The sequence below is a fragment of the Ursus maritimus genome, unplaced genomic scaffold (assembly GCF_017311325.1).
Source record: "Ursus maritimus isolate PB19 unplaced genomic scaffold, ASM1731132v1 scaffold_2, whole genome shotgun sequence".
NCBI lineage: Eukaryota > Metazoa > Chordata > Mammalia > Carnivora > Ursidae > Ursus > Ursus maritimus.
The window spans coordinates 96,842,350-96,859,167 of record NW_024424452.1 but is presented as its reverse complement, the minus strand read 5'-3'; the positions used below and the strand labels follow the sequence as shown (position 1 = coordinate 96,859,167).

The 16,818-nt window shown below is 48.8% G+C and overlaps 1 protein-coding gene across 4 annotated transcripts; it reads right to left on the bottom strand.

The window, feature by feature from the left end:
* Window positions 1-382: 382 nt before the first annotated feature.
* FCMR (Fc fragment of IgM receptor) lies at window positions 383-14,982 on the bottom strand. 4 transcript variants are annotated; one of them, XM_040636402.1, is made up of 8 exons: window positions 14,777-14,981; window positions 7,844-8,179; window positions 6,977-7,108; window positions 5,790-6,012; window positions 3,803-3,933; window positions 3,268-3,540; window positions 2,961-3,019; window positions 383-689 (listed from the first exon to the last, which is right to left on the bottom strand). In XM_040636402.1, exons 1-8 carry the CDS (start codon window positions 14,811-14,813, stop codon window positions 513-515), a joined length of 1,368 nt encoding a protein of 455 aa, XP_040492336.1. In that variant the 5' UTR covers window positions 14,814-14,981; the 3' UTR covers window positions 383-512. The 4 variants fall into 4 exon arrangements, with proteins under 4 accessions (XP_040492336.1, XP_040492337.1, XP_040492338.1 ...); XM_040636403.1 differs by having other exon boundaries at window positions 3,268-3,423; window positions 14,777-14,979; XM_040636404.1 differs by lacking the exon at window positions 7,844-8,179 and having other exon boundaries at window positions 14,777-14,982.
* Between the last annotated feature and the right edge of the window lie 1,836 nt (window positions 14,983-16,818).

Sequence of the window (16,818 nt, the reverse complement as noted above, 5' to 3'; positions counted from 1 at the left end):
ATCAAAAAAAAAAAAAAGTCCTTACCATAGGACTCAAGATGAATAGAAGCTCACTAGTAAGAGCCAGCCTCAAGATCAGGGCAAAGAGGTTGCCAGGGGCATTTCATTCCTGGTTCCTTCCTAACTCACAGGACTGAGGCATGCCTTCACTATGAGGTCTAGGGGCTTTCTATTGGTGTGACGCCCAAGCCTGAGGAAGTCTCCTGAAGCAACACTATGCCTATGCTCCAGCCTGATGCCGTGAGTCTAGAGCCAGGGCAGTGGAGACCCTAAGATCGAAGACACTCTGCAAATCCCATGGCTTGGGAAGAAGCAGGCAGCACTGGGACAAATGTTCTGCATGTCCAGAGCCCACCTGAAACCACAGGGGGCTGCAGAGGTGTGCAAGAAGAGCTGGGAGGGTTTACTGAGCTATTCTCAAGAGAGACAGGAATGAGACTTGAGGTTGGCGTGGGAGGTAATGAGGGCTCTGAAAACAGAGCAAGTATTGGAAACCAGCAGCTAGACAGGACTCATTGGCACCAAGGTCTGGGCCCAGGGGGACAGCTGGATAGGTGAGTCAGGCAGGGAATATTGACATAATCATCTGAATCAGTGTCCTCCGCTTTGGCAGCAGGCTTGTAGTAAAGGCTCACATATTCACAGCTGGTCTTCAGAGATGGGGCATGGAGCCAGAGAGCTTCAGGCACCTGGGAATAACCAAAGAAGCATCACTGGATCTGGGTAGGGTGATTTTAGTACCTCTCCAGATAAATTTCCACAGTGGGCAATGGCGGGTATGTGCATGGTTGCAGGTTTCTAGAAGGCAAAGACGCAGAAGTGGCTCAGCCTTGGGCAGTTTCAGGATAGCGTCTCACCCCAGATAACTGAAAACCACTTAGATCTAACGTGGGCAGGAAATGCCTTAAATGAGGCTCAGGCTTAAGTCATGTGGCTAAGCATGGGTCTAAAGGAGACTCAGCTGCCAGAGGAGTTTCCCCTCTGGGATTAGATGGTATGACTTGTGGAATAAATATGCATGTTCTTAGGGAGATATTCAGAAGCAGCATGAGTCATCCCCTGCACCTCTGTAAGGACTAAGAGAGGCTGCGATGTGGCATAACAGTACATTCCAGGAAGGCGCTGGGTAGGGAAGAGGAGGAAGGTGGTAGGCCACTTGGGCACAGTGGTGTTCCTCTTCCCCGGAAAGTAACCTCAGGATCATCCGCCTTCAGAATGGGTCAGTTCTTGGGAGGACAGGACTGTGCCATGATTCCAACACTGCACAATTATCATAACATCTACCCAAGAAAGCTTCCGTAGGGAGAGTCACCTATTGAAATACAAGTGCTGAGAACTACAGGTCCAGCCCCACAAACATAGTAGGCACTCAGGAAGTGCTCAGTCATGGAAAGGAGCTATTACTTTGTGAACTTTACCAGAGAGGGAATGAGCTGCAATTCGCTTCAAAAATATATCTCCTACTACTTGTTACAGTTCATCATTTAAGATTAACTTATTCTGCTTGAAAAATCAAGAGGCTCCCTGTGAAAGCTAAAATATTGAGCCATTAACAATACACCCCTTGTGGTGGACTGGTTCGGTCAAGATTTTTGTCTCTAATGGTGGGAATGAGAATTTCAAGCAGGGACGAAGAGTAAGATTTGAGCAAGGTACAGGCTCAGGTGAGGGTGGGAGTGGCAGCAGCAAAGTTCAAGAGGAAAGGGCTGGTGTAAAGGTAGATGGTGCTGCTGGACCGTTCCTACACAACTATGAACCTTCTCTAGCAGAGGCGGGTAACGGCAAGGTCAAGAAGCTGGAGGTGACTGTGGCAGAGCTGTCACTTGTTACTGGGTATCACCGTCCCTGTTTAGCAAGGCACACAATTACCTAGTGAGAGGCTCCATTTCTCAGTCTCCCTTGAAGACAGGTGTGGTTACATGACTAAGTTATGGCCAGTGGGATGTGACTGGGAGGTATGTGTGAAACCCCAGGGTCATGGTCTTAAAGAAGCACCTTTCACTTTCTCTTATGGGCTGGAATGGAGACATGGTGCTGGTGATCAAGCATTGGCGGTGGACCAGGTGAGACTCCAGAGACTCCAAAACAGGTGTCTGAGTCCCTGGATGACCAGATGGCTTTGGCCACCTCTTCCTGGCTCCCTGCCTTAACTTGGGAGGAAAACAGGCTTCCATCTTGTGAGCCCTATGGTTTAGGGTCTGTTGCGTTAGCTTTGTCTACACCCTAATTAAAACAAGAGCATTCACCACACTTAGTCTTTTCCTGGTTCCTGAGGCAATAGTAGTAGTAGTTTTTAACTACTGTGGGCTACTTTAGAGAATAAAATAGTTTCTCTTCTTAATTTGGATAAACAAAAATGAATGGACAGTTTAAATACTTTTAACCCATCTGCCAATGGCCATCCATAGACACAGGAGCTCCCTATGTCCACTCATAGATTTCCAGGGGAATCCTCCTCACCCAAGCGTTGAATCCTATCTACATCTTGACATCTGTCTGCCAAGTCATCCTCTAGGCCAGGCTTACTACCGCCAGTGATGGGCAAGTACCTCCTCTCATCCTACAGAGTTTACTAGAAAGTTCTCCCTCATATTAAGGTAAAGCCGGGTAGCTTCCAATGCCTTAACACCTCCTGGAAATCGACGTTCTTTCACAAGAAAGTCCTTCTCTGTTTGTAGAGTTGCCATCCATCGCCTCTAATGAGCGCCTATTTATCCCACGGTAATGCTTGGCTAGAAGCCAGGTAACGAAGTCTACCACAATTGTTGGGCACTCAGTCTACCGACACCCTCAAAGGAGGAAACTGACACAACCTCTTCCCAGACTCGGGGCCCAGGAGGTGCTGGGAAAGCCTTGCCCTCCGGCTAATGGGCAGCTCCAGGAACCGCCCCCGGGCCCAGCCCAGGTCTAGGGCCGCCCTTCAGGACGCGGCTGCCAATCAGGGGCGGGGCGGAGCTTACCTGCGGAGCGGCAGAGGGCGCCGTCGCTCGGGGGCCTGGGAGAGGTACCTCCGCCTGACCTAAGGGGACAGGGAGACGGAGGTGAGGGCGTGGCCGCGGCCTGGCCCGCCCCCGGCCTGCCCCTGGGCCCGCCCCTGGCCCGCCGGAAGTCTTGGCGAGGCGGAGCGGGAGCGGAGGCGCGGGGCGTTCCTGGAGGCGCGGAGCTCGGGTGCAGCCTCGGTGTCCGTGCTCACGGGTCCCGCTCGGCCCGGCCCCCGCCCCCTCCGGCCCGGCCCGCAGTCCCTGGCTCGCCCAGCCTCCGGCTCACCCTCAGCGTCCGCCGCCCGTGCCCGCCGCGGGCAGGCGCTGTAGACGTTCTGGATGCGCGGCGGCTGCGACGCGCGGGGCCGATGCAGCGGAGGCCGCTGGGATGCCTCCAGGGCGCGCATCCTCACGGCCACTCCGCGGACCCGCCTGGAGAGGGCTGCCCGGCAAAGCCGCGGGGAAAGAGGAGAGAGGCGTCGGGGGCTCATGGCCACCGTCGCTGCCCTCGGGTCCCAGGAAACTACAGGCTGTCTCTCTCCCCGGGGCGTGGCCGGGTCTGCAGTGGAGATGCTCTGAATGTATGAGGCACAGCCTCGCCCTCCACCGAAGACCAAAGGGCCCAGGCCGCCCTCCTCGTCCCCATTTCCAGACGGTTGACCAGCCTCCCACGTTTCTAGTGCCCCAGTCTGCTCATCTGGAGCTCCTGAGTTTCCCTTGGGAGGGTTGATGGGGGAGGGGTAAGAGGGAGGTTCCCGTGGAGTCTGAATGTTCTGGGCCCTTCTCACAGCTCACCTCACCGTGAGCCCGCAGCCGCTCACCTTTCCTCCTTTGAATGACCCTTTTCATCAACAGCCCCAGCAGTGCCAGCAGGATGAGGGCCAGGGTGGTCGGGACCAGGATGTGAAATCCTTGGTCTTCCAACCCAGGCACGGGGTCCTGGTGGAAGGCTCTGAGGAAGGAAGGAGAGGGAGAGGGAAGGAAGAGATCTGAGGAAGGGAGGGAGGGAGGTTTAAGGTAGCACTCCCAGGCCCAACTTTTTTGGAGATGGCTCAGAGGTTTGTCCATTTGTTAACAAAATCCTCCCCCACCACCCCCCGCCCCCAAGGAGCCTTGTCTACGGAATCCTGAAAACTGGATCCGAATTCAGGTTCAGCTTTCTACTGGCTGTGTGATCTTGAATCAGTCTCCAAACCTCGCTATGCCTCATTTCTGGGGAAATGGGTTTAGTAATGCCTATTTCACAGAACTGTTCAAGAATGAAACAAAATTGTAGGTATAAAGAAGTGAAAGTACCTGGTCCAAGCAGCAATCAGTAAAGGTCAGTTCCCCTTCTGTTTGCAGCTCATTTCTTTACAAGATTAGTGCAAATACCAAACAAGTTAAGTTTCTTATAACTGTGGGAAAGATGTTTCTCTCATGGAGTGCCCTCTGCTTAGAAGGTCTCCCCTCCATTTTCTCTACAGATTGAAATTTTACTTTCCTTAAAGGGTCAATACATTCTCTTTTCTTCTGCAATCATGGCAAACTAGAATCAATTTTTTCTCACTGTCCTCAGTTCTTGTGTTTATACAGGTTACAACCCTTATCACAGTCAGACTTGCATTAGTAAAAGAAGACCTGAATATTGCATGTTTTCATCTTTCTTACATTTTCAGGACAGAGCACAATGCCTGGCGGATAGTAGAAACTAAGAAAATGTTGGTCGAGGGACACCTGGGTGGCGCAGTCAGTTAAGCTTCTGACTCTTGGTTTTGGCTCAGGTCATGATCTCAGGGACGTGAGAGTGAGCCCCCAGATGGCTCAGTGCTCAGCACAGAGTCTGCTTGAAATTTTCTCTCCCTCTCTCTTTGCTCCTCCCATTTGTGCTCTCTCTCTCTCTCTCAAATAAATCTTTTAAAAGAAAAAGAAAATGTTGGTTGAATTGACTTGAATTCTTCTCCACTGGCAGGCTGGTGTAGTCTATTGAGCGAGGAATCAGGAGTCCTGGTTCTATTTGAAAACACATAGTTTTCAGGGCGCCTGGGTGGCACCGCGGTTAAGCGTCTGCCTTCGGCTCAGGGCGTGATCCCGGCGTTATGGGATCGAGCCCCACATCAGGCTCCTCCGCTAGGAGCCTGCTTCTTCCTCTCCCACTCCCCTGCTGTGTTCCCTCTCTCGCTGGCTGTCTCTATCTCTGTCAAATAAATAAATAAAATCTTAAAAAAAAAAAAAGAAAACACATAGTTTTCATGACCCAGTTCCTCATCTATAAACCCAAATGATGTTGGAGGTCCTTTTCCTCACTAACATGCTTCCTTTGCTTAGGCAAAAATAATTCCAATTCTTGTAGGTTTTCTTTAGAGACTGCTCTAATGCTGCCCCCTAGTGGTCCATTGCACCACTTTCCTGGGAGTGCCCCAGCCTCTAGACCAGCGCTGTCCAGTAGAAATACAATGTCACAGTAATTTTAAATTTCCTAGTAGCCACATTGAAAAGGTAAGAGAAAACAGATGAAATTAATTTTAATAGTTAATAGTTTCATAGTTATTTTATTCTTATTTAGTTCCCCATCAAAGCAGATCTGACAGTGACTTAAAGATTTGGGTCTCATTTCTACAGGATCTCCTGCTGTGACATGGACAAGTGCATTCTTGTCATTGGACTAATGAGCTAATGTGCTACACTCACAGGTAGTATAGTCCACAGCGGCCTAGAGACAAGAAGGGTCTCCACTGGCAGATATTGCTGGAAGAGTTCAGCGGATCTCCTAACTCTAGCCTACTTTGCCTGACCTCTAGCCCATCCTGGATGGTGCAGACTGCTTACCTCTGCCTGTGAAGCCTGGTGTGGTAGTTGTAGCTGGCTGTCTGGGGCCTAAGCAGCCCCTCCGGAGCTGAGGTCTTTGAGGCTGTGGTGGATGGCAGGAAGGTTGGGGACTTGGCAGCTGCTACTGAAGACGCTCTGGAAACTCGAAGGTGGTGAGGGGTTGGGGTGGTGGGGGAAGAGTGGATTTCTGGAGGGGCCTTAGTCCTTTCAGCTGGTGTGGTAACTGCAGGAGATAGCAGAAAAAAGTGACATTCCCTATACATACTGTAGTCTCCAGCAGGAATGGGTCACCCTCTCTTTCCTAAACATACTCTTTCCCTTTACCTAGACTCTGCACTTGTAGTCCTCATGGCCTGAAATGCCTTCTTAGCATGTCCTCTACACCTAGTAAATTCTATGTATATGTGCTTCAAAATGCCATTTCCTCCAGGAAGCCTTCTCTGACTTCCCAGGCACAAGAGCTTGCCCTCCTCTGAGCATGGAGAAAACCCTGTTTATAGTTCCATCCCCACTCTGCTTTATGCTTGCCTGTTCTCCTCCACCCCACATCCATCAGTCACAACCTTGAGTATATGGTACACTGAGTTATACTATCCCTCTTGGAACCCAGCAAAGTCCTCTAGTGTAACAATTGTTCGATTAATGTATCTACCTCACAAGATAGATGTGAGGATGTGATGGAAATATTGCACGTCAAAATGCATTTGAAACAGGAAAAAGTTATAGGAATGTAAAGGTACCATTAGTATAATCATCAGTCTTTTCATTGCAAAATAGAATTGTTAAAATAGCTGTATTCCAGCAAATGTAGACAGCCCTATGGGGAACAGGAGGCCTGAGGACCTCTGGCTGGAAAAGGTCTGCCCAGTCTTGGTTTCCACAAGTCATTCATAAAAGAGCTAAGATTTTGTGAATGGAGCACAAACTCCATTACTTGTGGTGCCACCTGGTGGTGATGTGTAAGTCCCGCAACTAGTTCCAAGCGACAAGACTTCAGGGTGGGCTTGAAGGACATAGGCCGCTAATCTCAGGGAGGTACCCTCTCCCAAGACAGGGAAATACCCATCTGAGACTCAGCTGTGTTTCGCCAACCATTCGATGAACTGAACACATCCCGCCTCCTCCACTGTCACAATGCCACATCATCTCTCCCACTTTCTCTCCTACCCTAGCTTTGGTGAACTGACCTTTAGGTATGAATTCAAAAGAACTGTCATGCACAGGCATCTGGAGCCAAGGGGGCACCGGCATGTGCAGAAATTTATGAAGCCAACGTGGAGGCTCAGGCATCGGCTCCTCTTCCCAGAATAGCTCATACTCTATGGAGGCAAGGGGAATACATTAGTGGGCTCTGAGAGCAGCCTGAGAACGGGGGAAGGGATGTTGGTAGGAGTTGAAGCTGACCCAGGTAGGGTGGATATGGCAATGAGGGGATGAGGGCAGAGTCTACCAGGAAGAGCAGAAAAAGAAATGGGCTGGAGACTTCCCTGAAAGAAATGCGCTTTCACCTTCACTCAACCAACCTTTGCACTAGCCACCACTGGGATTCTAGGCTGTGGAATTAGTGCTGCATTTGAGTTAGGAAGTCAGTGGAGGCATGGAGAAAGGTGGGATTCGGGAGAAGACATACAGAAAGGATTAGATTATAAAGTACCAAGTTTGGCCTACAAATGTGGCTTGAAAAATGACTGTCTTTCCTTTATAGTTATCCCTGATATTTCTCATGGGACAACTATGTAGGACAGTAATGTCCTTTTGCTTCTAATTTCCGCCTGTCTCAGAGCCTCTCCTCAATGTTAAACCCCCACTCCCCTCAGGCCTTGGGTAGGATGGATACAGTACAACACAAGAAGAGTGCTTATCTTGTTCCTTTCATATGGTTTGGACAGGAAATTTGGGGGACTGTGAGATTTCAACTATACAAATCCCAATTATCTTTGGACTGGCTAACATCGTAATAGCACGAGAGTCTGGCGGACTGCTATAGTTCGATGGTTGTCCCAGCCTTCCTGGGTGGAGACATTTGCTGGGTGCACTGAGCTGGGGGCACCTACCACTGTAGACAGTCAGGGTGACTAGTTGGGTCTTGCCTCGGTCTGTCTTCATGCCTGTCCCACAGGCATAGACTCCACTGTCACTCTTGGTCAGCTCTGTCACCTCTACTAGGAACAGATTCTTATCTGGACAAGGCTTCAGGGTGACTCGGTGCTTGTATTCTTCCTTGACAAAGTTCTTGTTGGACACCACGGTGGCACATCCTCCAGACTCGGCCATTTCCCGGCACAGATAGAGCCTCACATGCATTTGAGGAAGCGGACACTCAATGGTAATGGATCCACCCAGCATTCCCTCCAACTTTACTTCTGGGAGGATCCTCAGAGCCCCAGCCACTGCAGGGAGAGGGAGTTAATGTATGTAGAGGAAGCCTCATTCCCAAGCACATCCCCAACTCCAGCCCTATTTCCAACCCAGGCCCCAGCCCAGCCTCACACTCATCCCTAGCTCCAGCCCCATTTCCATCATCAGACCAAGCCTCAGCCGGCACTTAGCCTTGGCCCTCTCCTGATCTCTATAGTCTTGGCCTCATCCTCCACCTCCTCTCATCCCTAACCCTATGTATGTCCTCAGCCCAGCTCTACGCCCTGGTCCCTTTGGCCCAAGCCTGGTCCCCAGCCAGACCTCTCCCAGCCTAAGCCTTAACATAACCCTCAACCTCATTCAAACCCAAACCCATAAGATCCCAGACACCAATCCCCTAAGAATACAGTCAAACTACTGCCCCACGCCAAGGAGAGATGCTATGCCATGGTGACCTCAGACAGCACATAGTGCCTAAATGACTTCAGGGCGGTGTTGGGAGGCACAGTGTGATTTTGCTGCCAGAGGTTTTCTGTCTAGTTTTGTTTTGCTCAGATCCACTCAGCCAAAACGACTGTTCACCCTTGGTTTCATTTGTTAAATCATTAAAACACACACACACACAAACCCAAGCATTTATCAAATGCCTTTCATGTGGCAGGAAGGTAGCTGGCATCCCTCCATGCACAGAATGACTCATTTAGTGGGTGATACAAATGGCCAGTCACTATGGCCCCAGCACAGTGTAATCAATCCCATGGCAGAGATTCACAGCATTCCTTGGAGGCAATGAGCTGAGACACCAGACCCAGGTTGTTGTAGAGGGATGGTGTCGTTGGAGGAAGGGCTTCTAAAAGAAGTGATGTCTCAGTTGTGACCTGAGAGGCTGGGTGTAGAGGGCAGCTTAGAGAATGATGATCATCCTCCCTGAAGTAGGGAACACAGATGGAACCCAAGGGTGTTTGTGTGCGTGCATCTGTGCACAGGTGTACGCACATTGTTTGTGTGAGGGGGAGGGTGTGAAGCAGGGAGGAATACATGGTTCATGAGTCCCTGAAATAAAAAAGCTTATGCTTTGGCTGAGAGAAGACAGGTCTAATGCAGTTGAGTCAGCTGGAGAAGAGGGTAAGTCCAAGTATGATTAAGTATCAACTAAGTGGGTCCCAATAAGTGTCCACATGTTTCTGGGAAGAGGGGCATAGGGTGAAATGTGTGTGTTGGCGTGGGGCCAGGGGACTGGGTGGAGGCGGAAAGACTCTTCCAGGCAGTGTGTACGACCCCCAAAGAGGCTGGGATAGGAGAGAGAACATGGCATGTTCGTGGGGCAGAGAGGAGGTGACAAATTTCTTGAAATTCATCCACTGACCATACATTAAGAAGAGGTCCAACGAGTTTAGTAACGTGAGGAGAGTCAAGGAAAGAAGCAGGGCTTGAGGTTTCTGGATGAGCAGAGAATGCTGAGGAGGACGTTCCGGAGAGAGGAGAGAGTGTGGGTAACAGTGAAGAGGTAGAAACAACCATGGGAGTGTGAGGTGGGGAAGAGGGGCTGGGAGGGGATCATTTACAGGAGCACGTTCAAATGTAGGAACATAGCTGGTGCTAATGTGGTGAGGAGAAGCAGGGGGGCTAGCCAGACACATAATAGCTGCCATGGGAACCCTCACACAAGTAATCCAATGCTGCTTCCAATCTGCTGGAAACTGAGGTGTGTGAGGCAGTCTCATGACTGGAACATGGCAATGGAAGGGTGACCCATTCAAAAGACAAAGACCCAATCATGGGGGTGGGGGAATTACCCTGTGTGACCAGACAGCCCGCACCTGTGTGTGGGGCCCAGCACCTGCCAGTGAACAAGTATTTTTGGACCAACCCAGCCACAAAGGAGAGTGAATGCTGCTTTCCCAAGAGCAAGATGCTACAATGTGGTCAGAGGGGGGCCATCACCTATGCAGACACCTCCAGTGACCTCACTCTGCTCAGGGATGAGCTTCTGGTAAAGTCTTGGCTTACCCAGATCCTCTGTTATGGGCTGCATGTTTGTGTCCTGCTAGAATTCATGGTTTGAAGCCCTGACCTTCAATGTGATGGTAGTAGGAGGTGGGGTCTTTGGGAAGTAATCAGCGTTAGATGATGTTAGTGGAGCCCTCAAAATGGGATTAGTGTCCTCATTCCCTCCATGGACACAAGAAGAAGCCATCTGAGAACCCAGGGAGACGGTGGCTGTCTGTAAGGCAGGAAGAGGACTCCCACCAAGGGCAATATTTGCCGGCACTTTGATCTTGGGCTTCTAGTTTCCAGGACTGTGAGAAATGAGTATCTATTGTTTAAGTCACATTGTCTGTGGTATTTTTTTGAGGCAGCCAGAACAGACTAAGGCATCCTTACTGTGCAAACTCTGAATGGATGAAACACAAGAAAATCTTCTGGGTACATTGAACTCTGGTCCCAAGGAAGCACGAGTTGGTGAAATGTGAAATGACCAGACCCCAGCTCTCCTTGGAGTTCATAATAGCTTCTAACCCGCACTCAAGGCTTAGAAAAACACATTTCCCAAAGAGAGAAAAGACTGATATAACCTCCTGGTTTAGAACTTAGGCACAAGGGCACCTGGGTGGTTCAGCCGGTTAAGCGTTTGCCTTTAGCTTGGGTCATCATCTTAGGGTCCTGGGATTGAGTCCCGCATCGAGCTTCCTGCTCAGTGGGGAGTCTTCTCCCTCTGCCTCTACCCACCCCCTGCTCGTTCTCTCTCTCTCTAATAAATAAATAAAATCTTTTAAAAAAATAGAACTTACGCACAGTGTGTGTAAGATTCATGTTGGAGGAACTTACTAGGTTGATGATGATCTGATCTTCCCTTTTGGCATGGTGGTTACATCTATTGGGGATGGGGGAGCTGTGGACCTGCATTTTAAAATAAGCATCCTGGGTGCCCTTGAATTTTTGCAATTCTGAACTATATAGCTATATTTCCAAATGATTCTGGGGACTAAAGGGAGGGGTGGAAGAGGTGCCTAAAGGACTCACCCTGCTTAATATCGGTATTTTATAGAGGCTGTGATTTTTATGTTTGTCAGATGGAGTGTGAATTTTTTCGTCGATGAGAAACATCCAACTCAACTTCCCATCTCCACATACGCCAACATGTGTGTCCGGGCTGGACATCTGCTCTTTGTCCTGTCACAAGGAATGGAGTGTCCACTCTCCTCCCAAAAGCCAGTCCCTCCTCCTGTGTCCTGACTTCATCCTGCTCACCTTCTTTAGAACTTCTCTGGTGCAGCTGTCCCTTTCTCCTCCCTGGACCATTGGTCTCTTCTCTGCTGCCATTGCCATGGCTTACACACTTGCTTTGATATTGCCCGTGTTGAAAAAGCCCTCCATTTACTTTTTGCCTCCTCTTTAGGGGCCATCCCTCTTCTGTTCTCTTTCTCAAACGAGAAATCATGGAATCCACTTCCACGCCTCCCACTTCCTCTTCCACCTACATCTGTCAGAATTTTGTCTCCAACATTCCACTAGAACATCTGGTCAAGGTCAACAAAAATTTTCTTTTTTTCCAAATTTCCTTTTTTCTCCAAATTTCCTTACATTTGGTGTCTTTGTCTTCATTTACTTGCCTCTTGGGAGCATTTGAGGGAACTGAGCCTTCCCACCTTAAAATGCTTATATCCTGTGGCTTCCCTGACACCACTCTCTCAATGATGGCTCCTTTTCAATTCCCTTACTTTCTTCTCCTTCTCTATCCACCTCTCAATGCTGGGCTGCCCCAGAACCTGGAACTTGGGCCAGTTTTCTTCTCGGTCTTTGCTTACTCTCCCCACACTAGCTCATTTACTCCCAAGGCTCATAATGCCAACTCGATGTAGATTTCAGCAGAACATACATCTCCAGGCTTGTCCATACCTCTGAGCTCTAGAATCACCTTTCTGATATCTCCACTTGGACTCTACTTGAATATCTAAGACGTATTTCAAACTTACGATGGCAAAACAAATAGACAAACAACAACAAAAAGAGAGTTCTTGATTTCTCTTCCAAAACTTATTCCTTCTAAGCTCTTCCTGTTTCAGAAGATGGCACCAACATCCATCCAACCACTGAAGTCCAAAACTCATTCTCATATTATGTTTAAAAATCAAGAATAAATTTTAAGGGTGCGTGTGTGCATGTGTGTGTGTGCATTGGGTCACGACATCAAGTGTATGTATTATTATTTTGGGGGTCAAGGTAAAAAAAGATTTGAAAGCCTACACCATGTAATACTGCCTTGCTTTATTATGGAACTTCATCTAGGGCTCCAGGCAACGTGGCCTATGGCTTGGGCCCCATGCATTGGTTCCTGGGAACCAGGACCACCCCAACATTTGTACAACCTGGGGTGGAAATAAAGGTCCAAATATTTCATATGTCTAGGTATTTTAAAGTTATAAATCAAGTTAATGAACTGTTGAATAAAGTGTGCTCTATACCCCATCTTGGCAAATTCACATACTCTTTAGATGTCCACTCCAAATCATTTCAATGTGAGAAGAATGTTCCCCACATTCCTAGCCTCTGCCCCGTCTCCCATCTTTTCTCATCCCTGGCTCCTGCCCATACCATAAGTGTCCTGGTATGTACATGACAGATAACCCAGCTTATATGTATTAGTTCCACCCATCTCATTCCGAACTGTCACCTGTGGCCACTCTTTTATAGAATTAGAACACTAGGATAGAAGACCCAGGATAGAGGCTCACACAGTCATTAAAAGTGGGCCCCAAGTTATTTGGACTGGGAACTTGAGGTCTAAAAGAGGGGACACGGGTGGGGGCTTGAGGTGGCCAATCTCCTTGGTTCTGTGAACTCCTCACACGGTGGGGAAAGGCACAAATGGAGAAGGACCAGACCCAGAGCAAGGATCCCTCTGGCCCAGGCTAGAATGGTGGTATTGCTCAGGACAGACTGCAGTGGTACAATTTAAGTAACCTTCACTCCTAGAGATCTTCTATCCTGACCCAACCCCTCTCTCCTCTCAGGCCTAAGTCTAGTTAACCATCCACTGGGTTCACACAAGCCCTACTACCTCTCATGGAGTCTGACATTTCATTAAGTTGCATTTCCTTAGACTTTTAGGGCTTTTTAATCTTCAACTCAATAAATATTTGACTTTCTTCCATATTCAAGCTATTAGGAAGAAAGCAAATATGAATAAAAAATAATTTTGAGCCTCAAGAGCTTATCATTTAATAAACAAAATGGGGGCGCCTGGGTGGCACAGCGGTTAAGCGCCTGCCTTCTGCTCAGGGCATGATCCCGGCGTTATGGGATCGAGCCCCACATCAGGCTCTTCAGCTATGAGCCTGCTTCTTCCTCTCCCGCTCCCCCTGCTTGTGTTCCCTCTCTCACTGGCTGTCTCTATCTCTGTCAAATAAATAAATAAAATCTTTAGAAAAAAATAAAATAAACAAAATGAAGTGAGTATATGCCAAGTCACAATATAAAGCAGAATGAGGTCAGTTATGGGGATTCAGAAGATGAGCTCTGGAAAGTGTTGTATGAAGGGGGTGGAGGCTGAGGTGGACTTTGAAGGATAAAAGGTAGAGGTGAAAGGAAGGATGTTCCTAGGAGAAGGAATGGCATGAGAAAGAACATGGTGGCAAGAATGTCTAGCACATGTTCAAGGAGGAGTCCTCTTTGGCTGGAGGTTAGGGAAGTGCAGGGGAGTGTGGTAAGCTCAGAGGGTAAAAGGGGAGCCCAGGGGATGAGTTTGTAGGTGGTGGGAGCATTGAAGGTTGCTGGGAAGGGCGATCCTATGATTAGAGTCAAGCATTAGAAAGAGTAGTCTGGAGCTGCAGGCTGGTCAGGTTGGAGGAAGTGGGAAAGATAGTTATGGGATGACTGTGTGTTCTCTTCCTTTCCATTCCCTCTGTTACCTCTCTAGTAGAGACTGCCATGGCTGCTCATTCTGGTAATACTAGTCCAGAAACTATATGAATTGGCCATTGATTGGGTCAAAGTCTGGGTGGGGATAAATGGGAAGAAGTGGTTAAAAAACCATTTGCATTTTGAAGCTGATATCAGAGAAAGTTAAAATGGATAGAGTAGCTAGCTGGTTTGATGGGGACCAATGAGGAACCTGAAGTAAGGTATTAGGCATGTTTAATTTCAGATCTTGGTGGGATATTGAAACAAGAGTTCCCAAAAGCAGCTGTAAATTGAGATGTGGAACTTGGGGAATGGATTAGGGTTACTGAATGGATGAGGGAGTCATCATTTAAAGCTGAAGTTGAAAATTAGCAGTGAAAGAGACCCAAAGAAAGAGAATGCAGAGGTAGGACGAAAGGAATTTGGAGGCACTTGTTTTAAGATCCCCCATTATCAGGCTAATATGTCTAGGAGAGGTGACACCTTCAGCCCTCATGAGTCAACACCTGAGCCCCACAAGAGATGTATCTGGAGTGGAGAGAGGGGCACAAGCCGAGAGTGGGGAGGGTTTCCCAATCTTCACATGGTCTCCATCCTTATCCTAGGCACTGGTCTGCATCTAAATCCATCCAGAAACAGCAGAGCTAGAGATGGCCCACAACTCCCCTACCTGTGGCCAGTTCGAACCTCATAATATGTGTGGGATGCTTTCCCATGGCACTTACCTGGCAGGAAGCAAAGTGACCAAAGCCAGAGGTCCATGGCTCCTTCTAGAGCAAGGTCCCATCCAAGAGCCCCTGGAAACTGGAGCAGAGACCCACTGCTCACCCAGGAAACCTTTACAATCTGGAGCTTGAAAGAGATTTCTGGCCCCACGAGGAGCAAGGCTTGAAAATGAGGAAATGGCAACTTGTCTTGTTTGCTAACTAGTTTTAGACTAAAAAAGAAAATACCAGCAAACCACAGCGGAAGCTAGGAATTAAGAAAACATGTTATGTTGAGTGCGAATGGGTCACCGGGGTTCAAAGGGCTTCTAGGCAGCACCTAAAAACTATTAGAAACAGGCATGATATTTCTCTGCCTTGGGCACTTTTTCTTGAAGGGTCCTCCATGCTTTATGTATATTCTTTCTGAGTCAGAGGCACTTGCTTTATCCCTGTCTTCAGGACAAAAGAGGCTTATCATCAATTTTCTCTATCTGGAGAAGACCGTGTGGTTAGAAGCTTAGGCCTGATGTCAGAAGATGCTGGTTTTAGCCCTTGAATTTATTTGATAAGTTATTTTGAGCACTACTATATGGGACTACTAACCATAGGTTTTGAGGAATTCACTCCCTTTCTCTAAACCTAGATCTCTTTATCTAGAAAATGAAGGTGGGACTAGATGAGCCTGGCACCTCCCCCCACCAGCAGGTCATTGTTCCTGGAGTCCTAATTAGCCCCACTTGATATGAGCACCTCGTATCAACCACCCCTCATTTCTCCCAGCTATGCCCCTAAAGGTGTTTCCTTCTGGCAGGGGCCCAGGTCACCTCTCAGTGACCACAGGTGCAAGCCAGAAGATGATGTCACACAGCCTGGCAGAGCTAGCCTTCAAGCCCCTGAAGGACCATGGGGGGAGGTCCAGTGGCTGATGGAGAAGAAAGAAATGCTGAGGCCCTCAGTCATGAGGTATCACAGAAAGAGCTTTGGGCTCCAGTCAGAAGATGTGGGTTCTGGTCCCGGCTTGGTGCTTGCTAGCTTTGGGCCTCAGTTTTCTCATTGATAAATAAGGATAGTTCCTGCTCTGTGTACATCACAGGGCTTTCATGAGACCAAGCAGAAGCCATGGTCATAGAGATGGCTGAAGAGCCTTTTGTTGTGGAGATGTATGGGGCTGTTCCTTAGGAGGGGATCCCCAGGGCTTCATTCCTGATGGCTACATGGAGGACTGAGGCCATTTCTACCCCCTTTCTGGGAAGGCTTCTCAGTGGTCCTATGCACATTGCTCCCCACTGGCCCCCACACACCAGATTTTTCACATGCTCTCCAAAACGCAAAAAGACAACATCCGCAGTAGAAGTCGCATGTGAGGCTCAGAGCAGGTGCAGAGGAAATGGGTGTGGGGGTGGGCAGCCTGCTGCTATTCTAATTTCCTCCAACCACAAACTGGGCCAAGGTGGCAGGGGGCAGGCCTGAGGCGTCTGGTTAGAGTGAGCGACCACCAGACGTCTTGGTTCTGGTCAGCCTCCACCCTTCCTTACTTGGAGGGCTCTTCCCAATTCCCCACAGCTGTCCCACGGCTGGGGCTCTGCCATTTGCTGGGCTCAGGGTGTGGAACTGCCTTGGAGAGAGAGAGAATAAATGAGTGAATGTGACATGTGTGTGACGCTGGGTGTCAGAGTGTGTGTGTGTGAATGTGTAGTATGCGAGTATGTGTTGTGTGGTTGTCAGTGTGTAAATATGGGTGTGCAGTGTGTGTGATGAGCAATATATGACCGTGATATGTGACTGTGTGTGAAATACGCACCATGTGGGACAGTGTGAGGAATGGCATGGGAACATGTCATGTGTGACATGTTAGTGTGTGAGTGTGTGATGTGTGGCATAACAATGTGTGTGTGACATGTGAGGTGTGGTTATGTGATGTGTGGCTGATGGGTGAATGTGTGTGATGTGATGTGTGAATGTGTGGCATATGGTTGTGAGTGTGTGAATGTGTATGGTGTGTGCGTGGCATGTGGGCTTATGGTTGTGAGTGTGCAGATGTGTGCAGGGTGTGTGGGTGT

Excerpts from the sequence above, each read along its gene's own strand:
- FCMR (XM_040636402.1), bottom strand. The coding sequence starts at position 14,813 with ATGGACCTCTGGCTTTGGTCACTTTGCTTCCTGCCAG. Across the intron at positions 8,180-14,776 it reads GTCACTTTGCTTCCTGCCAG|TGGCTGGGGCTCTGAGGATC; the intron begins GTAAGTGCCATG and ends CTCTCCCTGCAG. Across the intron at positions 3,934-5,789 it reads ACCAGGCTTCACAGGCAGAG|AGCCTTCCACCAGGACCCCG; the intron begins GTAAGCAGTCTG and ends TTCCTTCCTCAG.